General features: G+C 42.8%; 2 protein-coding genes across 3 annotated transcripts; both read left to right on the forward strand.

The window, feature by feature from the left end:
- Window positions 1–4,195: 4,195 nt before the first annotated feature.
- On the forward strand, window positions 4,196–6,353 carry endou (endonuclease, polyU-specific). Its single transcript, XM_085407920.1, has 8 exons — window positions 4,196–4,282; window positions 4,393–4,474; window positions 4,831–5,019; window positions 5,106–5,311; window positions 5,421–5,534; window positions 5,626–5,732; window positions 5,815–5,957; window positions 6,037–6,353. Exons 1-8 carry the CDS (start codon window positions 4,234–4,236, stop codon window positions 6,149–6,151), a joined length of 1,005 nt encoding a protein of 334 aa, XP_085264046.1. The 5' UTR covers window positions 4,196–4,233; the 3' UTR covers window positions 6,152–6,353.
- A 5,439-nt stretch (window positions 6,354–11,792) lies between these two features.
- On the forward strand, window positions 11,793–15,877 carry LOC146669836 (neurogenic differentiation factor 4-like). Of its 2 annotated transcripts, none has more exons than XM_085407921.1 (2): window positions 11,793–11,933; window positions 14,125–15,877. In XM_085407921.1, exon 2 carries the CDS (start codon window positions 14,131–14,133, stop codon window positions 15,118–15,120), a length of 990 nt encoding a protein of 329 aa, XP_085264047.1. In that variant the 5' UTR covers window positions 11,793–11,933; window positions 14,125–14,130; the 3' UTR covers window positions 15,121–15,877. The 2 variants fall into 2 exon arrangements, with proteins under 2 accessions (XP_085264047.1, XP_085264048.1); XM_085407922.1 differs by having other exon boundaries at window positions 11,801–11,978.
- Window positions 15,878–17,545: the final 1,668 nt, after the last annotated feature.

Here is a 17,545-nt window from a genome sequence, read left to right on the forward strand (position 1 = left end):
GGGTAGGAAAATCAAACATTTATATGTCATCAGGCATCCCAAGAAAAATCCAAACCAGTGTTTGTTGCAGAAGTAGTTTTATTTGTAAGTGAACTTCATTTCAAGGCATCAATTTTTCCAGGCTTTAAATCAAGGTTGCACTCTCAGTTAGTGTTGCATTTGAGCATGTGATCTCCACATGATGAGAGATACCGAAATGTGTGAGCTATTCTGGGTTATCTCACATAAACCCTGTGAAATACAGCATCTGGTCATTCAGGTGGAAAAATCAGAGAGGGTCCCATAATAATGCATAAATGTACTTCAGATTACTTTGATGGAAATGACATTATTTTTCAAGGCAAATTCCATATACAAAAACAGCTTATGACATATATGTTATGAGCTTTGATGTTTTTTATGTGTTAAAGCTCTGTGTGATAACCAAATGTAGTTTCCATTGAAGAGAAAAAAAACTGGAGATGTTTATCCTTAAAAAGATTGATACATATTTTTTTTTAAATGTGATTCAAATATAACTTCAATCATATAAATACATAATTAATTAAGATAACACCTCAAAAAGCACACTGGTGTGTTTTGCATAAAAGGTGCAATTGTGATGAAGTGACATGACTTATGGGTCTGGGTAATGTGAGTGCTGCTTTCGGATTGTTCGAGTGAATTTGTAATTTATTATTTTCTTTTAACTGCACACACACTTGAACAACATAAAGGCTGTGTGCTCCTTTGTGGTATGCCTGGCATTCCTGATAGCACACAACTCACAACAATAACACAAAAGACTGCTTTCAAACAAGGTCTCACGGCTGGTGTGTCGGTGTATGCCAGCATGGACTGGTCCCAGCACCACACTCCATAAGGGAAGAAAACTTTAATAATCAATGCACAGCAGCTGTACTAACCAGCTCCACCTGGCACTGCTCTCTGAACTCCCTCAGCCACCTCTCTTTATGCAGCTGGGGAAAACTACAGCTCACTACCACACAGGCTCACTGGCTGACTTAGGTTGGGGAACCAGCCTGTTTTGTTGTTGCAGTTGCAAGCTTCAAATAACAGCAAAACTCACAAGGTGTGTAATGTGTAATGCACCAGTCGTAGTGACAGTGTGACTTGAGATAGTGAGCTCCAACTCATCACATGCTGACGCTTCTTTACACATCATTTTTCAACATGCGGGACAAATGTTTCAAAGAAATGTTGGCAAGCCAAGGCAATTTTTAAAAAAAATTAACCAAGCAGTTTTCTTGCTTTCTTCAGATACAAAAGTAATCACTGAGTGACAATAAAGTGGAAAGCATCAGCTCTTAATTTGTCATTTAAAACACCATCTCTCACTCTTATTTTTATTGAGCGTCATTTGCTAACAGGGTAATTTGTTCCAATGTTGCAACAGTTGGTGTTTCAATCCAAAGGACACTTTTTTTTGGACTGACATGAATCTACAGAGCCGTGAAGCTAGATCCAGCATGAAGCCAGTGGCTGGACTCCTTCATGCAGTGAAGTCACTGCAGTTTGACATGGTCTCAACAGAGGGTGGTACTAGTTTTCATCCTGCATACTAGTACTGCAGAACATTGGTCATCAACCAGATTGGCAGGCATACATTTATGTTATCCATCCATCCATCCATCCATCCATCCATCCATCCATCCATCAGGAACAATAGGTCAGGAGGAGACTGCGAGTGGTTAACCCCAGGAGAGCCTGAAGGCCTCCACTATCATTCCCGTCCCCCCAAAAACTGGTATAGACAGCCTCGATGACTACAGACCTATAAACCTCACGTCTACAGTCATGTAATGCTTTGAGCGGATAGTGTCAGTGTCAGCACATCAGAGACGATCTACTCTACCCCCTCGACCCCTACCAGTTTGCTTACAGAACAAATCAGTCCACGGAGGATGCCATCACCATCACCCTTCACACAGTGCTGAGCCTTCTCGAGAACAGGGAGAGCTATGTGGAGACAGTCTTTGTGGACTATAGCTCAGTGTTCAACACCATAATCCCAGACATCCTCACCAAAAAACTGGACCATCTTCATATTCCCCCTGTCACCTGCTCCTGGATCAAAGACTTCTTCACCAACCAGCCTCAATCAGGCCTACTCAGTCCCCACCTTTCCCCTCCCCTGATACTCAGTACCAGATCTACTGCACACTTATGAGTGCACACCAACCCACCCAACAAATGCTCTTTACATCACCGTGGTTTGGCTCATCTCTGATGGAGATGGGGCAGTGACAGGGCGGAGGTAGAACATGTCCCACTGGTGCTCAGAAAATAACCTGAAACTGAATATCCTTAAAACAAAAGAGCTCAGGAGGCACAGGAAGATCCACTCCCCAATTATTATAAATTGAAAACGGGTGGAATCTGTCTCCAACTTCAGATTTCTGGGCACCCACATGTCCACCGATCTCACCTAAACCCACAACACCAAGCCACAGCAGTGGCTGCACTTCCTTCGTGCCCTGAGAAAGAACAATCTGGACCAGAAGCTGCTGCTGGCCTTCTACACCTCCTCAGTGGAGAGTGTGCTCTCCTACTGCCTGGGTGTTTGGTGCACAGGGCTCACAACTGAGAGCAGGTTGCACAGAGAGTAATTAACATGGGGGCACACCAAGTTGTTCACAAGCCAGCCAAGATAGAATTGCTCCAGCGACTTATGGGTGTGCCACAGAAAGCCATCCTAATCAGGTGCCCAAACCACCTCAACCACCACCATGCTGCAGCCCATCAGAATCAACACGAAGTGTGTGGAAAACGTGTCCAGCTTCAAGTTCCTGGGTGTGCATATAGACACAGACCTCCAATGAAGCTCAAACACCTCTGCAGTAGTGAAGAAGCTCCGACAGCGTCTCCATTTTCTGAAAATCTTCAGAAAAATGGACCTGAAGAGGGAGCTGCTGATCGTCTCGATTGAAAGTGTGCTGGTATACGGCATCTGTGTGTGGTTCTCCAGCTGCACCACGGTACACAAAAAGGCACTTCAGCGGGTCATTAATATGGGCCAAAAAATCATTGGCCATCCTCTTACCTCCCTGAAGCAGCTGTACAGCACTCGCTGTCTCAGGAAGGCACACAGCATCCTACGGGACTGTACACAGCCAGGACACTGGGTGTTTAAGCTGCTGCCATCTGGCAGGAGACTCAAGGACAGCTTTTACAACAGGGCAATAGCCCTAATCAGTATTTTTTTTTTTAAATTTTTTAATATAATAATATTAATGTGCAATAAACATTCACTCATTCTTTTATTTATTAAGCCATTCCTATTTTTTGCTCATACTTTTCTTGCACTTTTAAAAAAAATGAAAAGTTACTGTGTTTTTTTGTGTTTTCTTGCTTTTAGTTGCGCTTGGTGCTGACGTTGGACAGTTTCCAATTTTGTTGTACTATTGTACTAGGTATGAATGGGCAATGGCAATAAAGAGTTATCTTAACTGCCTAATTTCAATGTGGAGAAGCAATGGCTCTACTCTGCACCATTGTGAACGTGAAGCATTTAATCTCCTAGTTTAAATTTCTATAAGTCCCACTTTTTTAATGGCGTAGTTAGCATTCATGTGAATTGAATGCAGTTTTCCTCTCAAGTTCAGGACATGATGCTGAAGTTTCCTTCAAGCACCTTGAGAACTTCTCTATAAGAACAAAAATCCAGTGGAGGCCTGGAGCTCCAGCTGTGGGGAGGTGAGGGCACTTTAGTTTAGGGGGTGCCACAGTCCCCCCTGCCATATCCCCTTGGAGCTCAACCACCTCTAAAGGTGCTGTCAGTTCATTACCGACTGTGTCATCAGCTGCTGACATACATATGTGTGCTGCTACTAGTGGGTTCCCATCATCAGGTTAACAATGCTATTGTTTTCTCATTTTAAAAGCTGTGCCCTTCACTGTGGTTGGGTGTATTTAGCACTTGGGATTACCCAAACAACAATAACCACAGACTCTTCTTTAAAAACGTGATGCAATTGCTGCCATGTTGATGCCTGCTGGTGTGGTCAAAATGTATGTGTGGCCATCATGTTCCAACAAGTGACTACTTGAGAGAATTAAAGCTGAGTAACCTGTGCATAGGTGCTCTGTCACTTAACTCCACCTCCAATGGTCCCTGAACCAGTATGCCCTACCTCTCTGATGGTAGTTGGGCAAAAACCACACCCCACTTTGACATAAAGGAAAGGCCATAACAGTTAGTACACCCAGATATCAGGCTGCTGCTAAGCAAAGATGAAGCTCCTTGCTGTCCTTGTACTCTGTTTGACCCTGGGTTTCAGCAGTAAGTCATTTATTTTTTAACCCATCTTTGCATTTTTATTATGATCATATTACAGGCAGAACAAGGATGTCAGTGTGTTTATAACACCAGTCTGTCCGGTTTGTTTCCAGATACGCTGGACTCATGTCAGGGACGATGTGGTTATGGAACAGATAGCAATTACTCGTGCCAGTGCCAGTCAGCAACTCATGGGCAAAGCTTTTTTTTTTTAGTATATGTCCAGCAGGTGTCATTGTTGGGCTAGTCCATATAATGAACGGAGATTAAAAGGGTTCAGTTTGTTCATTCCCTAACTGCATCTGTTGCCTCTATGTTGAGTATAACCCAGTGGTGGAAGATGTATTTTGATACATGAAAGCAGCAATACTAGAGTATAAAGATACTCCAGCTTTCATTGTGGAAAGTTGATGTTTTATGGTTTGTGTGGTGATCTAAACAGCGGTTTAAATGTGATCTCTGACTCAAGCAGAGTTAAGTTGGACTATTTCACATACTGTTTTTAACGTGACTTATTTACATTCCTGTTATCTGTACTCTGACATCTCCAGTAACACACATATGTGCATGTATTTTGTAGATGCGGGTGGTACCGTAACTGATGCAGAGATCAAGTCTATCTCTGAGAGACTTTATTCTCTGGACTCAAACAAGGCTTCAGCCTCAGACTTGGTCATTGACCCTCAGGCTCTGGTGGCCGACTCTCAGACCAGCTCTGAGACAGATCGCTCCTCAAAGCTGTGAGAAAAGCCGTTTTATCAGCACAGCAATCTCTCGCTACATAGCAGTTTTTCTATGTCCTAAATCTTTTTTTTTCTGCTTTCAGCTTGTTCAGCTACCTGAATGAGAATGCTCTCTTCTCCAAGCCCACCTACGCTGCTCTGCTGTCTGTGCTGGACAACTACAACAGGATGACTGGACAGGCAGAGAACTTCAGCTCTCAGCAGCTGGCTGAGCAGGACAAGTTTGTCAGGGAAACTATGTCCAACACTCAGCTGGGACGGGAGCTGTTTGCTTTTCTCTACAACAAGGGTAAAACATTTCTATGCATGATATTTCACCTTCACGCATCCTCAGCAATACTTGAAGGTCGGGTACGGTTATCCTCGTGTGTTTTCAATGTCTGTGTTTATATCTTAAGGCATTTACAAATCAGAGGAAGACTTCATTCAGGACCTGAAGATGATGTGGTTTGGTCTGTACTCTCGCAACAACAACCAGCTGGACTCCAGCGGCTTTGAGCACATCTTTGCAGGTTTGGACAGAGCAGATTTCTTTTGAACATCTTATTTATTTGAAAACATATTCTCTTTTTTGTACTATTTTAAAACCACATTCTCTAACAGGAGAGATCAAGGGAGGAAAGGTTTCCGGTTTCCACAACTGGATCCGGTTTTATCTTCTTGAAAAAAGTGGAAAGCTAAACTACTACAGCCACAGCTTCAATGGGCCTGTAAGCACTGATGATAAAAATCCTAAAATACTCTTTTAATTTACAAAGGGCGCTGCATTCATTTTTTTCTTTCTTGCTTCAGTGGACTACATTTCCTGATGTCTTGGGGATGCAGTTCATGTGGGACGGCTACTACAAGCAGGTTGGCTCTGCGGTCATTGGCTGCAGCCCGGAATTTGACCTTGCCATTTACAGCCTCTGCTACATCACTCGTCCTGGAAAACAGTGAGTAAATGTTCACATCCTGTGACGCCTTATTGAACGTGGATCTGTTCTCATTTCTGCTGTCTATCATCATCCTTAGGTGTCATCTAAGTGTGGGAGGGAAAACGCTCATTATTCAGACTTACACCTGGGATAATTCCTCCTATGGAGATGGGAAGAAGTTCATTGGCTCGGCCTATCCCGCATCCCCTTAAGGACTGACATTTCCCCCTAAATAATAAACAAATTGCAGAGCTGCCTGCAAGTGTTTCATTGCACTCATTATATAATTGTTTTGAAATCATTTTCCCAATAGTAGCATTTAAGTTCAAGTTCCCGAATTGAAAGATGTAATGTGATGTAAATTTGTCACAACCTTCCCTCCTGTATTAAAACAATACAGAGCAATAAATTAAAAAATACTTTATCTCCTAATGATGGTTTCTTTCTGATTATCTAGTTGCATAAACAAAACTGTAAACCAGCAATTAATCTGCAGTGAAACCTTTCAGAGAAGTCTCTCGGAGCATGAGAATGTGGCGATCTCCCAGGGGCACGATCAAGCTGTGCCTAATGGGGCAAAAAATGGGCGTTTACACACCGTGAGCGGGCACAACGCTGACACTAACCGTTCAGTCATAAGAGCGTGTGAACACTTGACACAATTGCTTATTGTCTTATGTAAGAGCAAAACAAAAAAACAGAAAACAAAATGCAGTCTTTTGCAGTATGAACTATAGAAACAAAGAGACATTAACAGATCTTGTTCTGCTTGACCTGCTCTGAACAGTAACCACCAGCTAAACCTGTTCTTATCAGCTGTCCATAAAGCTGCCAGTGTGTATAACTCCCCAGTGTGTGTGTGTGTGTGTGTGTGTGTGTGTGTGTGTGTGTGTGTGTGTGTGTGTGCTTGTGCGTTTCTGCCTTTATAAATGGATGTGTATGTGTGTGTCCAGCTGGTATGGGGGTTGATTTTACTCTTTCACTCATCTAGGGTGACTAACAGGATAAATTCTGGTCTGCCGACAGAACAGGGGGGACACACTTGCTGCCCTGTTTAAAGAAAGTATTACAGGAGGTGGATCTGCCACTGATCCCATTGTCCACCAGTCTGTGTGCATTCATGCAAAACAAGAGCACAAGACCAGTCACTCCGCAGGAAAACTCAGCCTTCAGCAATTCATCTGATTTAGGCCTCACATGTAGTCAAAGTGCTGCAGCAACATGACAATAAAGTTCGCCCAGGGAAGAATTTCTCTTGCTATTTTGTCAGACCATATTACATTTTCTTTGCTGGTGGCTCTGGAAATTAGAAGAGTAAATCTCCTCTCTTTTCACTCTGCCCTCTTTTTTAAGCCCCAGTGGAATCAAATTAAATCACAGTGGGGCAAATAAAAGGGGGAGAAAAAAAAGATTCAATTGTTTCTTTTGTCACTCACACAACTTCATAATCAAATTATAGCTGGCCACCCGCCAGCGTGTCCTCGCATCTCCCTCAAATGGGCTTCTCCTGGCACATCTCGTGAGCCACCTGACTTTTGTTTTGTAATTATATTATCCCGCTCTCTCTTTCGCGTGTTGCGGCTAATGGCTGAGCGGGCTAGCCCAGCTGCACACGCAGAAACAAAGCTGCTTATGGGGGCCAGACAATGGGCCTGTGGAAAACGGACGCCTGAAGGCGGTCAGCCAATGAGCACGCTCAACAGGGGGCCAGCAGGGGGTTTAGGAAAGGGTTAAGGGGGTTTAGGGTTCAGCCACAGGGAGAGGAGGAGGAGGGGAGGGGCGTGTATTTTACCCAGTGGTGGGGTCCATCAGTGAGATGGTTAGTAGAAAGACACATGGTCACCATCACCCCAGTCTCCCCAGGGTCGATCCTGGGCTGGAGGGAGGTTCAAGTTTGGCTTAGAAGACTGGCCATTTCTAAAGCTGATGGGGGACCATGAAATACAGAACAACATTCATTCTCTGGTGTTGTTTTGTACGTTTTCCAAACAATTTGAAGACCGTATTGTTATTGCTGTTACCGCTGGTATAGATGTTGAAATGGATACTGACATGTGCAAAGTGAGAGATACAATCTCAGTGCACCGATACAACCTACGGCCATATCAAATTACATGTTCACATTACATTTCTCATATGGAGAAAAAAAAAAACTTTTTAAAGGCTACACATGGGCTCTATCCTCATCCCCAAACATGAGAACGCGCACAAACACAAACAGACACACTGTCTTCATGCTGCGGCGCTGGCATCTCTCTATGGAATTCCAGTATGACAGATGGACAAAACCCACTTTCCCCACTGTCACACACAGAAACACTGGGGATTCAGAGGAAGGTCATGTCTGTGTGTGTACTGAAGTGAAGTTTTATCTGTCCTTCTTTTTTTTATTAAAACAAATTCCCGTCTCATACCTAGAGAAGGTGAGGAGTCCTCTGAGCATGCGAACATGCTGAGTGGGCTGAGCAGCCAGTGGAGAATAGATGAGCATCTGAGCCACAGACTGTTAAAATATGATATATGTTCAAGCAAAGACCATCTGCAGCAGGACTTCATCATGTGTGGCCAGCACACAGGGATCAGGGGACATCATGGCATACATACGAGCACCACTTGTCGAACATAAAGATCGGATAAAAACTGCAAGTAGGTTGCATTTAAATAGAATTATTAACAGGCTAGAAGAGAGAGAAGTTTTTCAAGTTTGGATCAAAGCTCTTAGAAGAATAATGAATAAAATTTATTCTGCTAGGTTGTTACAAAATGTTTTACAAGCATATGCAACGGGGACACGAGGCCTCAGCTATCATATTCCCCTGCCGGTTCCACTCTGGGGATGTAAGAGACCCAGCTCTGCTATTCCCATCTCAGGCTGCAGGTGTGGAATAGGACAGGAAAAGATGCGGGGGGAGGAGCATGGGGCAAGGTGGTCGACTTGGGAATGAATATAAAGTGAAAGCACATAGTTTGGAATTGCAGATTACCCTGTAAACTATGTTAAGCCCCTCTGTTAGAGCATGTGGTGCTATTTTCCTAAATTGCATATACAGGGAGTGCAGAATTATTAGGCAAGTTGTATTTTTGAGGAATAATTTTATTATTGAACAACAACCATGTTCTCAATGAACCCAAAAAACTCATTAATATCAAAGCTGAATGTTTTTGGAAGTAGCTTTTAGTTTGTTTTTAGTTTGAGCTATTTTAGGGGGATATCTGTGTGTGCAGGTGACTATTACTGTGCATAATTATTAGGCAACTTAACAAAAAACAAATATATACCCATTTCAATCATTTATTTTTACCAGTGACACCAATATAACATCTCCACATTCACAAATATACATTTCTGACATTCAAACACAAAACAAAAACAAATCAGCGACCAATATAGCCACCTTTCTTTGCAAGGACACTCAAAAGCCTGCCATCCATGGATTCTGTCAGTGTTTTGATCTGTTCACCATCAACATTGCGTGCAGCAGCAACCACAGCCTCCCAGACACTGTTCAGAGAGGTGTACTGTTGTCCCTCCTTGTAAATCTCACATTTGATGATGGACCACAGGTTCTCAATGGGGTTCAGATCAGGTGAACAAGGAGGCCATGTCATTAGTTTTTCTTCTTTTATACCCTTTCTTGCCAGCCACGCTGTGGAGTACTTGGACACGTGTGATGGAGCATTGTCCTGCATGAAAATCATGTTTTTCTTGAAGGATGCAGACTTCTTCCTGTACCACTGCTTGAAGAAGGTGTCTTCCAGAAACTGGCAGTAGGACTGGGAGTTGAGCTTGACTCCATCCTCAACCCGAAAAGGCCCCACAAGCTCATCTTTGATGATACCAGCCCAAACCAGTACTCCACCTCCACCTTGCTGGCGTCTGAGTTGGACTGGAGCTCTCTGCCCTTTACCAATCCAGCCACGGGCCCATCCATCTGGCCCATCAAGACTCACTCTCATTTCATCAGTCCATAAAACCTTAGAAAAATCAGTCTTGAGATATTTCTTGGCCCAGTCTTGACGTTTCAGCTTGTGTGTCTTGTTCAGTGGTGGTCGTCTTTCAGCCTTTCTTACCTTGGCCATGTCTCTGAGTATTGCACACCTTGTGCTTTTGGGCACTCCAGTGATGTTGCAGCTCTGAAATATGGCCAAACTGGTGGCAAGTGCCATCTTGGCAGCTGCACGCTTGACTTTTCTCAGTTCATGGGCAGTTATTTTGCGCCTTGGTTTTTCCACACGCTTCTTGAGACCCTGTTGACTATTTTGAATGAAACGCCTGATTGTTCGATGATCACGCTTCAGAAGCTTTGCAATTTTGAGACTGCTGCATCCCTCTGCAAGATATCAGAATCAGAATCAGAATACTTTATCTCACTATTTTTGACTTTTCTGTGCCTGTCAAGTCCTTCTTTTGACCCATTTTGCCAAAGGAAAGGACGTTGCCTAATAATTATGCACACCCGATATAGGGTGTTGATGTCATTAGACCACACCCCTTCTCATTACAGAGATGCACATCACCTAATATGCTTAATTGGTAGTAGGCTTTCCAGCCTATACAGCTTGGAGTAAGACAACATGCATGAAGAGAATGATGTGGACAAAATACTCATTAGCCTAATAATTCTGCACTCCCTGTACAGCATTCCCAATCTCACGCTCTCTCTTTTCTCCAGTTTAGAAAAATGACAACAATCAGCAAGACAATTTGTCATCCTCACTTTTTGGAGAACTTTGGATGGTTATGAGCATGCGTCTATTTACATCTGGATTGCTAACATTTTCTTTCCTTGAAATAATATGACTTTAAATCATTGTGTGAAATTTGCCACCTACTTGACGTTACCTGTATATTAGTCGAATAAAATGTCAAATATACAGTCACAAGTGTTTTAGTTGTAATTCTTAGTCAGCTGAAAAGTTAATGTAATCTGTATAATCATTATTAATTATTAATCATTATTAATCTAATCATTAGTATACCTCATCATATTCCCTTGTCTTTAAGACTTTCAGCCACGTTTCATGGTCCCCATCACTGAATAGAGTGACGTGGCTGAAGCGATACAGCAGGTTCTGCGGTCAACACTGAATAGAGCTAGCATCCATATAATTTTTTGTTTTTTGAGCAAATCAGAGTGAAAACTGTGTTGCAATTTGCTCAAACTACTGACATAAAAGTTCAATGCAATAAAAGAAATTACTGGACTTTTCAAATTCAAGGTTAACTTACAGCTATTGAATAATTCTGATAAGCGAAGACATTCATTCATTGTCAGTGAATGTGGGTTATGGTGCTAAGCCTCAATATTCAGACACCCATGTCCCGCAGAGAGGACGAGGGGGGCTGGAGCGAGTCTCGAAGTCACATTGCTCATTTAAGCGCACACCTCAGGAGACCAAACTTACCCCTTCTGGTCAGAGCGGCCTCTCAGTTGAGGTGAACTTGTTTAACAGCCTCATCTCCACAGCGCAAAGGGCCTATGCTGGACGAGGGGAATGGCTCAAACACCTGCTCACACGCAACTCCGAGCTGTCACATACAGTTAGGCTCACGCGACCGAGCGCGTCTCCCCTCCGTTCACTGACACCGTGCTGCGGATTTGGCGGCCGCCCTCGCGCCTCAACAAAGGCCCGGGCCTCCCCTGTTTGTCTCGACAATTTCAGTGAGCTTATGCACATCTCTCACACACGCGCTCGCGTGCGCGCAAGTCTTTGAGCTCCAGGGGCTACAGCCACGGGCCGGCCACGCGCGAGCCGAAGCGCGTGAACAGGAATTGGATGGGAGTGGGAAGAGGAGGAGCTTTAACGTGAAGGTTAAAACCCGGAGCCCCCTCAGAGTGACCCGCACTGAGAGGCTGAGCAGCTCCGCACAAGGAGACGCCACTGAACTTCAGCGCTGCTTGATGGACGGTGTGACCGAGCTGTGATCCGTGGAGAAAGGACAAATATCATCTGACAGACTTCCTGAGGCGGTCCCGGGACACATCAGCACCGGTATGTTTCATAGCGCAGCCGAGAGAGGCTCTGCGGGTCTCACATGTGAGTGAGTCAGTGTGGACACACTGTTTACACGTAATTTACATTTTAATGTATCTTACAGGCAACTTGCTTTCAGTTTAGAGTACCAGATTTTTTTGGCATAGGGATTTTATTTTGAACTAAAGCAAGTGCACGTAAAGTCAACAAGAAATTAATATATCTAATGAAAAAAGTACAAAAGGCTTATCTTAATATACTTCAGCAATAACTGCTTAGGCACGCAATTTGTGGGGAGACATTAATATTTCTGCCTTTGAAAATGTCTATTTGAATTCAGACTGAGCCCTCTGTCAGGCTACTGATCTGCGGGATGTCGATCTTTCATTTAATCCCATGGTCGTTGCTTCATCCACGGAGTAAATCCTGTGATGGCCCAGATTAAAGTCCTGTCGGTGACTTGCTGGGGCATTACCAGTTCACAAGTTGACCGGGATTACCCAAAGAACAAGGGAAGGGGAGAAGACGGGTAAAGCAGATAATACATATAGGGGAAAATTCATGTAGCTATAAAAGCATTAAAAGCCATCACCTCTCTCTGCAGCTGTAATGTTTGGCCAATCAGAAGTACATGAGGCTGAGAAGCGCGCATCAGGAACTGTCCGGTGCTGAAACCGTCGGCCCGTTTGAGGACTTATTTGTGCAAAAATAATGGTTTTAAAGGTTATTGATGTTTATTCCTTGTGACTTAAGACTTGTATTCACTAACCCCAGGTTACCACGGCCATCAGACCCCTTAATTCACCCCTTAACCTTCCCCAACCTTAACATCGTATAATCTTTCTGGGAGTCAAAGGAGCTTGCTAAGAAAAGCGTCTGGACTTCTTTAAGTTACTTGAAGACGTTTCACCTCTCATCCGAGAAGCTTCTTCAGTTCTAAGGTCAAATGGTGGAGAGTCCCAGATATCGCCACCATTTGACCTTAGAACTGAAGAAGCTTCTCGGATGAGAGGTGAAACGTCTTCAAGTAACTTAAAGAAGTCCAGACGCTTTTCTTTGCAAGCTTCTTTGACTACGATGACCTGGATGACTGAGAACCTTCACAGACAATCTTTCTGGGAAGTAAGTTAAGTTATGTTTCTAGATGAAAAGAACAGGAAAAGTATTTTTTCGCTAATCGAAAGATCTTACAGCAAAGAGAAGCAAACAGTGACAGAAATACACTAGATTTTTATACTTGGTCTTATACTTAATTTCTTTCATTTAATTTGCAAACTTTTGATTTTTTATTTCCACTTCCGTTGGTGAGGTTTAGGAACCAAATAGTGTTGGTTAGGTTTAGGAGATTATGCTAAAATATCCTTGAACAATATTAACCACCTGCTACATTTTGTAGTCATACATGATTAAAACAACAGTCAGAAATTAGTAACATTAGTGGCAATGTCATTACAAAATTATTTTATGATGCATTAAAAACATGATCCAGAAGAGATTACATGTTCCTTGAAAAACAAACGATAATACTGATGAGCATTTGTAGGAGGTGGGGCTGTTAATTATGGCTAACACACCTTTATTATGAAGCCAGGAAAGATAAACTGCTGATCACCTGCTGATTTATGAAGAGCTGTTTAATCCACTGGAACACTTATAATCTGAGACAGGTCCAGAATCACCAAGTTCAGTCCAAACAAAAGCTGCTAAGTATTCCTCTTTAGTGGTGCTAAAAAAAAAAATTAAATAAATAAAATAAAAGTTAAAAGGAGCAAATTCACATGTGAAAAGGCTCTGATCAAAATATTACAGAAATAAATATATTTCAGTGCATTATAAATTATTCAGAATTTAGGTAATACTTATGTAGGATGACCTCAGTGACCAATAACCTAAAATATACATTCCAGTTTAATGCAATACTTTCAACAGCACATGACTTTAGGAAAAAACCCCAATATTTTGTATTATCATATGTTTAGGAAAAACAGATAACATTCATAGAATTTCAAAACAAATCCTAGTGTAAGTACAGTCACTGTATGTATTACAGTACTCATGTTGAATGCATTGCTTTATATAAAAGAAGAAGCTGGAAACCAACAACAACGAACTTGACAATGATGAATCTGAGGTCTAATAAACAATACTGTCTGCTATTATTACAGCATGTGTGTCACAAAGATGTTCTTTATTCTCTATTTTTTGGCAGATTGCTATGATGATAAAGCCATATGTTAGACAAGGGGAGGGTGAGGAGGTCGTCAGCCCTCTGCAGTGGATGGACGGAGACATGAGCTCACTTGATGGGGATCCATCGGCCCCATCGCACAGCTACAGAACAGGTGACATGATCCAACAGGCCAGAGAGATGGGGAGTGAGGACGCAGAGGAAGATGAGGAGGACAGAGAGGAAGGACCAGAGGATGAATCAAAACGACGAGGGCCTAAGAGAAAGAGGATGACCAAGGCCCGGCAGGAGCGTTTCCGTGCGAGGCGAATAAAAGCGAATGCCAGGGAGCGCTCGCGTATGCACGGCCTAAATGATGCACTTGAAAACCTGCGCAGCATCATGCCCTGTCACTCCAAAACACAGAAGCTGTCCAAGATCGAGACGTTACGGCTGGCCCGCAACTACATCTGTGCTCTGTCTGAGGCTCTGGAGGGGGGCCTGTCCACAGAAAGCAGGGCTTTCATGGAAACGCTGTGTAAGGGACTGTCACAGCCCACGACCAACCTGGTTGCCGGCTGCTTACAGATGGGACCAGCTCCGGGTCCTGGGATGAGGCCTGAAGACAGACATGGAGGTCGGCCACCACCTACACTTGGTGGCATGGTGAGCTACTCCTCTCCAGGACTGCCAAGTCCCCCATATGGCACATTTGACTCAGCTCACCTGCTTCACTTGAGGGCGATGAAGGGAAGACCCTATGAGAATCACTCACCAAACGAGTACAATGCTGGTGGCGTGGGAACCCCTCCATATGACGGCCCGCCTACACCACCTCTCAGCATCAGTAGCAACCTGGTGCCCAAACAGGAGCCTTCACCTCACTACCCACCTTCCCACCGCTACTCTCCCACCCCTGTGGAGCAGGTGCTGTATCATACACATACCGGATATGATGTACACTTAGAGGGGCCATATGACTCCTATCATCCACCGCACATGCCTCCCCGACAGATTACATCTGTCTACAGAGACTGAGGAGGATCGGTTCCACATCAGCCTTCAGTACGACTTGAAGGATGGAGTCCCGTCCTTCACAAACACTCAGGCTGATTTAAAGAAGCTGGCTCTCTCTCAGTAGACAGACTGGTAGTCAAGCACTGTAGAATAGTTTGTTTTTTAACACTTGTGGAACATTTGCACAGTAGAGTAGCACTACTCAGCATTGCTAGTATTAGAAAATATTTGACTTAAACCAATAAATTGTTTTCCAAAACTCATTTACCAAATGATATAAGGACATAGCAGGCTGCTGCTGTCCAGCTGCCCGGGTACTGTAAAATAAGCACTTCTAATTAAGCTTTGGTAACACCAGATATTATTCCACATAAAGTATTTTTAATTTATTCGTTAATTTAAGATGGTGTAAATTAATTTTTTTCTGATGTGTGTGTTTTTGTTTTTTTTGTTTTTATTTGTACATATTTGTAGTCCAAGCTTTTCTTTGTCACTTAGACTCATCCATCTAATATCTTATCCTTGTTTTGTGTCCAGTTTTTTGTTCCATTATATTCAAGTTTCACACTTGAAACCATTCATTTGTGGGGATCAAGCTGATCTTCTGTGAGTAATGACCGAAGAGAGAGATATTTGTTTGTTTGTCTTTATTTTAAATTTTCTGTAATGTGGAGGTTTGCAAAGGGGATCGCGGAGAAGCAAAAATTGTAATTCTCAGGTTAAAATTGTAAAGAAACTGCAACATATGACTGTTTTTCTTTTCAGTCTTGTTTCCTTTGGGACAATTGATGTTATTAAAATACTGAAAGTTCAATTAAGTCTGTTTTTTCTTTTGTTTACTACTTGATGAAATGTTTTATTTTTAAGCATATATATTCATCAGAATCCATCGTTTAAACACTACCAACATTAACACGCCTTGTTTACTTGCTACTTTGTTTCTCATTTTTCTCTCCAGATCTCTGTGGTTTAGCGGCACTAATCCCCGGTGCCGTCTTTTAATGAAGGACGAATGTGCGAGGCAGGATTGCAAGATAAAGATTTATGATTAACATGGCTGCCCGCCTTCTTAGGCTTTCTACTTCTCTGACATTGCGTTGGCATAATCCTGCCCTGACATCCACCCAGGCTGCAACTTAACACTTGTATTATACACATTTAATAAATACATTTCAAAAAACATTTGAAATGCTGGAATCAAATTTTAAAAGCCTGGAAATAAACAGCCAGAGTGAGAAAATGATGAAGATAAAAGCAAAAACAAGAGAGACCTGATTTGACAGCAGCCAGTCTTGCTTTATAGTCCTTGCTGGTCACTTTAAGGGCCACCCACTGAGAGGTCAGGGAGAGGGGTCAAGAGGTCATGGGTCAGTGGTGGGAATGGTCACTGAAGGAACACTGGTGACCAGTTTCTTCATCACGTTGCCGGTCATCTTTCTGCGTGTTTCTGCCCTGCCTTCATCTTTTCATTCAGAGCAGCGAGCGTTAAGTATGACGTTAGAGGTTATATTTTGGCTGAAATGCTCCTAATCCCGATAAACACGCTGATGAACATCCCACGCATGACCTGCACTGGGAAAAAATATATCGCTTTGTTTTCACAAGGATTAGTATAAGCCTGTGTGTGTATTTGTAATGCATTTGCACTACTAACCAGGAAAACCAGGGACTAACTTTGAGGGGGCAGGATGAATAACAAATAGCAGGACATCTCTCTGCTTGTTGGAGACACAGACGATCCCCAGACAATTAACATGCGGAGTGTTCCTACATGATAAATGATGGACGGCTGATCGACCAGCGTCTTGAAAAAGAAAAAGAAAAAAAAAAGTTTTGTGATTTAAAAAGGACACGTCTGCACACAGGAGAAAGAAAGGACTGCATTCACCCTTAACCTTTTGACCGTTGACCCCTCTGACATTTAATATCAACGATGCCTTTTATTGAATAAATGCAGAAACTGTTCACAGTGCCTCATTTACATGTGATGTTTTGAATAATTTCCCAATTATGTCAATTTTCCCAAAGGAAACTTGCAGCTTGGCAACATTTATATGAAAAAATTAGACAAATGCAACAATTCAAGCACAGTTTAAATCAAGCGCCATCAAGTCTTAGTAGTTAGAAAAAGGTTTCAGTCATATTTATGAAACCAATAAAGTTTTAAGAACAATAAGTGTATATATTTGTGTCACTCTAACATCATATGGAACAGTAGCTTCCTGCTGCCTGAATATAAGTACCAAATTATCTAAAGAATACGTGCTCACTTATGTGAATCCACAATTTGTGCGTCTGTGAGAGAGACGCACAAACTGTGTTATTTGGGATGAAACAGTATTAAGCAGCTGATCAGAGCTCAGTGTCTGAATGGTGTCATTTACTCGTTAATCCAGAGGAGAGAGGGGCAGTCAGTGCAGCAGCTCCTCTTCTCCATTTGATGCGC

This window comes from Rhamphochromis longiceps, linkage group LG5 (genome assembly GCF_057381845.1).
Source record: "Rhamphochromis longiceps isolate RC_006_pf linkage group LG5, R_longiceps_female_GT1.1, whole genome shotgun sequence".
NCBI classification, from domain to species: Eukaryota; Metazoa; Chordata; class Actinopteri; order Cichliformes; family Cichlidae; genus Rhamphochromis; species Rhamphochromis longiceps.

What these genes read in the sequence shown, in the direction of transcription:
- endou (XM_085407920.1), top strand. Translation starts at nt 4,234, where the DNA reads ATGAAGCTCCTTGCTGTCCTTGTACTCTGTTTGACCCTGGGTTTCAGC. An exon ending in ACAGATCGCTCCTCAAAGCT is followed by an intron (nt 5,020 to 5,105) that starts GTGAGAAAAGCC and finishes TTCTGCTTTCAG; the next exon opens with CTTGTTCAGCTACCTGAATG. An exon ending in TGCTTTTCTCTACAACAAGG is followed by an intron (nt 5,312 to 5,420) that starts GTAAAACATTTC and finishes TTATATCTTAAG; the next exon opens with GCATTTACAAATCAGAGGAA.
- LOC146669836 (XM_085407921.1), top strand. Translation starts at nt 14,131, where the DNA reads ATGATGATAAAGCCATATGTTAGACAAGGGGAGGGTGAGGAGGTCGTC.